Source organism: Equus asinus, chromosome 25 (genome assembly GCF_041296235.1).
Source record: "Equus asinus isolate D_3611 breed Donkey chromosome 25, EquAss-T2T_v2, whole genome shotgun sequence".
In the NCBI taxonomy this organism is placed as follows: Eukaryota; Metazoa; Chordata; class Mammalia; order Perissodactyla; family Equidae; genus Equus; species Equus asinus.
Genome location: NC_091814.1, coordinates 27,875,693 through 27,884,270, shown reverse-complemented (window position 1 = coordinate 27,884,270; position 8,578 = coordinate 27,875,693). Strand labels below are relative to the sequence as shown.

The 8,578-nt window shown below is 41.7% G+C and overlaps 1 protein-coding gene across 2 annotated transcripts; it reads left to right on the top strand.

The window, feature by feature from the left end:
- Positions 1-262: 262 nt before the first annotated feature.
- RGS4 (regulator of G protein signaling 4) lies at positions 263-7,447 on the top strand. Of its 2 annotated transcripts, XM_014841171.3 has the most exons (5): positions 263-439; positions 3,349-3,453; positions 3,766-3,827; positions 4,416-4,582; positions 5,014-7,447. In XM_014841171.3, the coding sequence occupies exons 1-5, from the start codon at positions 396-398 to the stop codon at positions 5,251-5,253; spliced, it is 618 nt and encodes a 205-aa protein (XP_014696657.2). In that variant the 5' UTR covers positions 263-395; the 3' UTR covers positions 5,254-7,447. The 2 variants fall into 2 exon arrangements, with proteins under 2 accessions (XP_014696657.2, XP_014696659.1); XM_014841173.3 differs by lacking the exon at positions 4,416-4,582 and having other exon boundaries at positions 5,014-7,236.
- Positions 7,448-8,578: the final 1,131 nt, after the last annotated feature.

Sequence of the window (8,578 nt, the reverse complement as noted above, 5' to 3'; positions counted from 1 at the left end):
TAAAGTCTTTTTTTTTTTTTTTTTCCTTTTCTAGAAATTCAAAACCTCAGACATCGGTAGAGACATTGAGCAAATTTTTATTTTCTGCACGTCTGTTTAGCGAGAGGATTTTCTCCGGCTATTCCTTTTACATTGTTGATGCGTCAGTCCTTCCTTTCTTATCTCTTCCAGCCCCTGGAGAGGCTGCCGGGAGCTGGTATTACAGCGCTGCCATCTGATTGGCTGGACGGTCGTGGCTGGGCTATAAAAGAGACCCCTACAGGTCTGGGAGGGAGAAGCTCAGTGGATTCTGACAGCATCTTTCCGGGAGAAAAGGCAAAGTGCGCTCAAAACAGAAGCCACAGCTCCTCCTGCCGTTACTTCTTTCCTGACTTGCGAGTCCCACAATAAACAAGATGTGCAAAGGACTTGCAGGTCTGCCGGCTTCTTGCTTGAGGAGGTAAGATTATTTTCAGCTGCTAACCGTGTTAAACTTTCGGATAGACTTTCTCAGTTGTTTACATATCCTACTTACTAACCTCATTGTTTGGAATTAGAAGCAATGTGGTCAGGAGAGCGTCAACTTCCTAGCTTTCCTCCAGGACTAGCTAGAAATTGTGACTTAAGAAGCATTCTCCCCAGATTTGGGCACTGACACGTTGTTTTATATGACCTCAGTTTTGAAGACTGTTCCATCCTCTAACCGAGCTAGTTCTAAGTAAGAAGGGACGTGAAATTTTTGGATTCTGCACAGAGTTCTGTAATATCACTACCTGGGATGACTATTATTAGTTGAGCATTGCTGGGGTATGTAGAATTCTGGCTCTGGGCTTTCGGATGGTGTGCTAGATTTTGTTTCACGGAGGACACCCCAGAATGAGGTTGTCTACAGCACTGGAAAGGCACTATACTCTCTGGGGTGCTGTAGTATCTTTCACTCTCTACGTTCTTAGAACTAAATGTTACAATAAAATATAGGTTCCAAAAGTAGATCTTTCTTATCTGTCTGCCCCTACCTCTAGTTCTGGAAATGTCTCCTGTGTGTGGTGGTTGAAAAATATTGATCACAACCAATTAGTTAAGTCCCGTAGAAGATCTCATCCTAAAGACATTGTTTTGTCAATGTACTTTCTCTTGATTAAAAAAACAAAACAAAACACTTAAAGATATGTAGCTACTCATATATCTTTGGCTTTTTGACAAAGGTATAAATGAATGCTTTCAGAGAATTGTTATATATTAGCCAGTTGAAAAAAATACAAAATTAATGCATATTACATTATTTAATCTTACAGTGAAAGGTAAAAAAGTCAATCTCCAGGTAGACTACCCCTTTTCTTGTTTTCCTGCAAATTGAAATCACCTTGAATTCCAACTTAGAGATATCCCAGAAAGCACAGTCTTTTGTACATTGCTAAGAAGTTTGCCTTTCAAGTATTCTGTCCTTCAGGAGTATGAAAGAGTCTTCTTTTTTTCATAGTCTTTCATGACTGCTTTAAAATGAAGCAGGAGGGTCTGGCAGAGGCTCCCTAGGAAATAAATGCCTCTGACCTCCATCATTAAGGTCCTGAACGGAATGGAGCAGATCACCCCAAGCTTCAGTTAACTCATGTATAAAATTAATCATGCAAGATACAGGGGTGTCAGGAGAAAGTTATGCTCTGGGAAATATTTTGTGAGACAAGACAAAAGATTGCACTCGAGCTCTGCCCTCAGGGAGCAAGAGCTAACCTGGGGAGGTCAACTCTATGTCAGTAGGGTGGACTGGTCTTCCCTCTCCTCACTGTGAGCTGGAAATCATCCAGTCCAACACCTTCATTCTAGCGTTAGTGCCTGAGGCTCCAGAGGGACCGTGAACTCCTCAAGGTCACATAGGTGGTGGGTAACAGAGAGTGGAACAAATACAGGTTTCCTGAATCCGATCATCCCTGAAGTCATTTGGGTTTCATTTTTATGGTTGTATTGTGTTATAAGGGCAAATCTAATGTACTTGCTAAGCATACTTCCAGCTCTTCAAGAAATGACTCTGCGTTGGTCAATAACTGTTAGATCTCAGCCAGGGCCGGCACATGAAAATAGGAAATGATTTCTATTTAGACCAAATCATAATGTACTTATAGCATCACTTTAGAATCACCTTAGCCTTTGTGAATATCTTGCTATCATTGAGGAAGATTTTGCATCCCCTGACCAGTTGGGGAAGGAAAGGATGGAAAACAGTCTTGTAGAGGAGAGAAAATACTATTTTAGGGGCAGTCCAAGAACAAAATGGAATTTAAACTTTCTGGGGGAAATGCACATGGGTAAGCCACTAAGAAATCAATGCCAACCTAAAACGTCTTTTTATTCTTCTTGCTTTTTTCTGTCTAAGAAAGAAGATCTAGTCATTCATTTCTTTTCAATTAGCATTTCTCTTTTAAAACAATTTCTTGGCTTTTATAATGAAAGAGATTCAAGCAAAAGAATAATTAACAAATAATGAGAAAATTGAGCTGAAAGCTTATTAAAAGGTCCTCCTTTGAGTAAGTCACGTGCCCTGCTGCGCTCTAGCTCCCTATTAAACAGCGGCAATAAGCTGGAAGCTCTGCTCTGATAAAGCAATCACTAGCTTCAGTGATGACTTACTTGCTTCCCTTTATTGTTTTTAAGCCTCAAGTGTCCTTTACAGTGTAGATGTTAAAAAGGAAAGCAGTAGCAGCAGCAGCAGCAGGAGATTTTCTAGAAGCAAGCCCAAAGGATCTCAGGTTTCAGCCTGAGCGTTCGCATATACCACCTCACCTTGCACTTCCCTCTGCTGGAGATGCACACCCCCGTGTATATCCCGTCACGGGAGTTGCTTGGCCCCCCTCATACAAGGCTGCAATTGAGCAGACCTTTACTTTCCTGAGGTGCTTCTACAGTTCCCTCTCTGCTAACAAGGAGGCAGATGGAAATAGCAAGCACCCTCCAGAAGGTGGCGTGCAGCAGGAAGGTGCCATATTTCACAGTTACTGCTTGCTTTCCAATTCCTAAAAATCACTCAAAGAACAGTCAAGTTTTCAATATGTTTCTGTTGAAGATACCGAAGTGTTCCATTTGTCAAAATGACAAGTTTACAGAAGAGGCTCCTGAGGGAGATCGAAGGGTCAGAATTCCAGTTCCTGACAAAGGAGCCGGTGCTCTGTCCCTGGCCTCCAGGTTTTGTAGTAAGTCATGGGCAGAAGCAGAAGTGGAATCTTGTTTTCCTGGGAGTTCATGCAAACTCCAGCTCTCATTTCCTGAATAAATTGCCTCTGCCTCTTAACTAGTAATGGAATCTTTGAGCTCTACCATGAGGGTATCTTTTAAAGAGAACTATTATCATTATTCTTTTTTTCCTCTTCCGTGCAGTGCCAAAGATATGAAACATCGGCTGGGTTTCCTGCTGCAGAAGTCTGATTCCTGTGAACATAATTCTTCCCACAGCAAGAAGGACAAAGTGGTGATTTGTCAGAGGTAAGAGAAGAGGCCTTGGTGAAGATCCATTGAGCATTAACTATCTGACGACACAGATGTTCCATGGGGAGAAAAGGAAGTTAGATCCCTAGTTAAGCTAAATTTGGATCCAGACAGCCTCCATTTTCATGGAGATCATACTTGCATTTGAAATTTCCATACATTTAGTCGAAAGACGGTCCTAGTCAACAATAGGTTTCACCATAATGATGGAAAAATAAAATCTCTACGTTTTATCCAGGGTCTTAAATTTCTTGCCCCAGTTTTGTGTCGTGGCATTCACATTGTTCTTTTTCTCTCTCATGTCTCTAGGGTGAGCCAAGAGGAAGTCAAAAAGTGGGCTGAATCACTGGAAAACTTGATTAGCCATGAATGTAAGTCTGATAGTTCCCCCTCCCAGCTAATGAGGATAAAAGCACTCTAGATGGACAAGTTAGCTCATACTATGTTTGGTCTTATAGGCACTGCAGATATGCTTGGGTTTCTTCTGACTTCCAGACTCAAGGGAGTGAGTCTGTTTAAAATTTTACCATGTCTTAGAGCGTTGTGATATACAATTGAAAGTTCATACACAAACCATGTGGAAAACCATCTCTCTCACCACATGGAAAAAGGGGAGAGGAAAAAAAATCCAAATACTGAGATTTCTTGCAGTGTTAACCTCAGTTTCTCTACCCCAAACCCACTTTGGCAATTGACGGCTGCATGGGCATTTCAGAAACATAACATTTTCTTAAAAGAAACTTTAAAACCTCGAGCAAGAAGCGCTAGGTATAGCTGAGATCCAATAGCTACCAAACATAGATTAGGGTTACCTGACCCTAGTCATCTCCAAAAATGGAAGAAATAGGGGATTCTTTGAACTCTTGCCTTATTCCTTCAACCACCTCGGCTTTATCTAAAATACTATGTCCAAGAGCCCAGCCGGTGTGATAACTGTGGTTCTTTCTCCTCTATCCTAGGTGGGCTGGCAGCTTTCAAAGCTTTCTTGAAGTCTGAATACAGTGAGGAGAACATCGACTTCTGGATCAGCTGTGAAGAGTACAAGAAAATCAAATCCCCCTCAAAACTAAGTCCCAAGGCCAAAAAGATCTATAATGAATTCATCTCAGTCCAAGCAACTAAAGAGGTAGGTCTTCATGGCAGAGAATTCTCTGGATCTTCGTGAAATTTCCTAGTGGTGGTGTTCATGGCATGGATCTTTAGACTATGTGAGTTAGAGGAAAAATTATAACAGTGGAGCAAGTTATGATAATCTTGACAACCGCAAATAAAACAGTTAAGAAAAAAGCTCTTTCATCCAAATGACTTAGATGATCTCCCTTAATGAATTTTTCCGATGAATGTCCCCAATTTGTGAGACAGAACAGAAAACATTGCCCTGCCCCCTGAAGCTGATGAGCCTTTTATACTCTCTTGACAAGTGGCAGGGTGGAGCCAAATATCCTTTTCTTCATTCTTGGGGTATAGAGGGTGCACACTTATTATTCAGGACAAAGCATACAGCCTTCCAGCTTCAACAGGGACTGTGTCTAATGGAGCCTTGGCCTCTGCCCTCAGGTAAACCTGGATTCTTGCACCAGGGAGGAGACAAGCCGGAACATGCTGGAGCCTACGATAACCTGCTTTGATGAGGCCCAGAAGAAGATTTTCAACCTGATGGAAAAGGATTCATACCGCCGCTTCCTCAAGTCCCGATTCTATCTCGATTTGGCCAACCCTTCCAGCTGTGGATCAGAGAAGCAGAAAGGAGCCAAGAGTTCTTCAGACTGTCCTTCCCTGGTCCCCCAGTGTGCCTAATTCTCACTTGGTGGTGTGGGGCTGAAATGTCAAGACTCTATGCCTGGAAAACCTGAGGCCAAATATTGATCTGTACTAAGCACCAGTACTTTCTCCACATTGTAACCTAATATTCATGCTGCCTGCCACGTGTGAGTCACTCCCATGTAAAAACCAGATTTTGTTTTAGTGTTTTGGTGTTCATCAGGGCGGCATCTCATTCTAGTCCAGTTTTCCCGAATTTCTTTTAAGGTGCCATGTGAGCAACTATCTAAATAATGGCCTTGTAGGTCTGGATTTTCAAAGATCATCGGCAGTTCTCTCCTCCCAACAGTCTGACCTCAGGTTGGTTGGTTGGTATACTTCATGTGACATCCACAGGCACATGTATTCTGTTAGCCAGCACTTTCTCCAAACTCTAGATGTTTAGATGAGTTTGCTCTATTTTGTGTAAGTGTGTGCATATAGGTACACACACGTACATTCTATATACATATGTGTATATATACATACATAAATATTTCTGCAAGAATGGTTGGGGAAGACCCTAGGTGCTCATAACTAGAGTGTGTGTACATACTTACATGCATGTTCTGATCCCTGGTCTTTCATTGTATAATTGAACAGGGCAAACTGACTCAGCTCCCACACAGGCTAAGAAAGGCATGCTAACCCGTGGAAAGTGCATTCTGTAAAACTCCATGGGTCTTGCTGGAGAAGCATCCAAGGGAATCCATGCTTAATTTAACCACTGACAGCCTCCAAGTTGAACAGTATTCTAAGGAGCAAATATCATATAGAATCTTATACTTGACTGACTCAGCGCTGTCTCTGGCTGGTTATCACTAGTGGCACTTTTGAGTCCCTAAGCTGCTGGCCTCGCCTTCTTTGCCTGGGTGCTTGCTGCATGAGTCTCAGCAGCCGGGTGGTATGGAGTTGGGAGTTGGGATGCTTGAACTGGATGAAGAAACGCACGTAGGGCCTCGCCAGCTCCAGCTACTATAAGATACTGGCTGAGTAAGGGCACAGAATTTAAAGGTTAATATTCTTATCTGCTGCTCTCTTTTCCTCTCCTGATCAAGGTGCTCTTCTCATTTTGCTTTTTCCAAGAGAACTTTAGCCATCAGACGAGGCTCCTTAGCCCACTGTGGTTGTTTGTTTGATTCTCCATAATGGCTCTAGGCTATATGCCTACACTGATCAACCAGCAGCAGGGGAAAGATTACATTTTATGAGAGGAGACACGTTTTCCCAAACTGAAAAGCCCTCCTAGGTTTCTCTTTTCAAGGTAGAATCTTGTCCATTCCATCCAGAACATCAGGGTTAAGAGAGACTGAAGGCATTTCTTTCCAGGCTCTGAGACTAAACAAGAGGGAAGAGGAAAAAAGAGAAAAAGGATGTCCATTGTTAGAACTACTGTTCAGAACTTTTCAAGGCACATGAAATACTTGAAAATTTCTCATTTATGTTATTTATGGTGTTGTTTTGTACAATGTTTTTATTATTGTATTGTTTTATAAATGGAGGTGCATGATATCACCTGAATTATTAATGAACGGTCAGGAAGTAATTTTCTTCCCATTCTTCTAAAACTACGGCCTTTGAAGTGCACACACATGTACCAACTGCTTCAGTATAAATTACATGCATGAGCACCTTGTGGCGTTTAAGCCAGTAGACTGGGCTGCAAAATGAAGACGCTGGAGTGTGTGTATACAAATCTCATTGTGTTAAAGACATAGGTTTTCTCAGTTGTACCCTTCTTGTCTCTCTGGCAGTCTTTCCTTCAATGTCCCTGGAGTGTCTCATCAGCGTCCCTTTGTGTTACACACAATTCCAGTTTTGTCTCTGGTTGACTCCGGGATCCAAATGTATAACTCTCTTCGTCTTGCCCTATTATAACTGTCATGACTTTCAGATTGTACCTGTACTCCCGAACTGCTGTCTCACGAATAGGTTTGGAAGGTCATTCTGAATGAGAAGTAAATTATTTTATGTAATTCATTTTTCAAGTGTGTTTTTCAATTGCATTTTCCTGTTATTTCATCCCATTTGACATGGAGAGCTTACCTGCTCATGGTCCGTGGACAGAATACTTCTTCCATATGCATGCCTATTTTTATCATGTGCTTATTTAAAGGCCTCAAAGCTGATGCTTCCAGTGAAACACATGCATCTTAATAATAAGGGTAAATAAATGCTTCATACAAAACTATCTGCCTGTAAACACATTAATGATCCACAAACATGTTATGAGAAACAGCAGGGTGAGGGTGATTATAGAAAATGGCTCATGTGACAGCCTTTTATCTCTCCCATGCCAACTCTGGGAAAGAAAGGAGAAAATGAATAGTGTATATTCTTCAGTTCCTGCCACCCTCTGCCTACAGTTAGTCATGGAACAGAGGCAGTCTTGGCTCCAGAGACTTTGCTAAACAGATTTGGTAGTTTACTTGCAGGTCCTCAATAGGTTTTCAAGGGATAGAGCAGCATTTCTTCTGCCTCCAGTTACCTGCCTGATTGAGAGAAGATGGGAGCAGTGGGAGGTGGAGGAGGTGGAAGGGAGTTGCAGATGCCTTAGGATGGATCCCTGCCCAAAGTGCTCAAAATCCTTCCTTCCCTTTTGCTGATTCTGTTCCCTGGAAAAGAAGTCATAAAATATTCACATTCACAGTCACAGGTACTATGTCTATTATGGCATGAGGCCCCCATTTCTTGAATTCTTTCTTTCCCATTCGTAAGAGTCATGCTTACAAGGTTTTAGGGACACGGGGTCTTAAGCTGTTTTGAGTAACAGATCCTTTTAAGGATCTGATGAAAACTGTGGACCATCTCCTGAGAAAAATATATAGAGGAATTCAAATTTATCGTAAATATTTAGAGGAAAATTTTACAACCCCACCTCAAACACACAAGGCTATCATCCCCTTCTCACACTATAGGTGTGTCACACTCTCAGAGAGAGTGTGCAATTGCTGCTCCATGTATGTCATAGTATCTTCTAAGGATTTCAGAGGAATTCAAAGACACTGCTATTACCAAGTGTGAGCCGTGTTCTTTCCTCCAGTCTCTGCCTTGCCCATCTTTTCTTTCTTCTTGATGATTGGCCATGAAACAAATAACAAATATGTGCTGACTCTTTTTCTGAAGGTGATCAAAGACCATATTTTGAAAAATATTTATTGTTTCTTATTGTGTGCCAGATATTGTCCTGAGCACTTTATATAAATAATACATTTAATTCTCACACCAACCCTAAGATAGGGATGCCAATCATGGGCGTTGCCTCTGCAAAACCTCTGCTAATTTTTACAGATGAGGAAACTGAGGCACAGGGAAGCTAAGT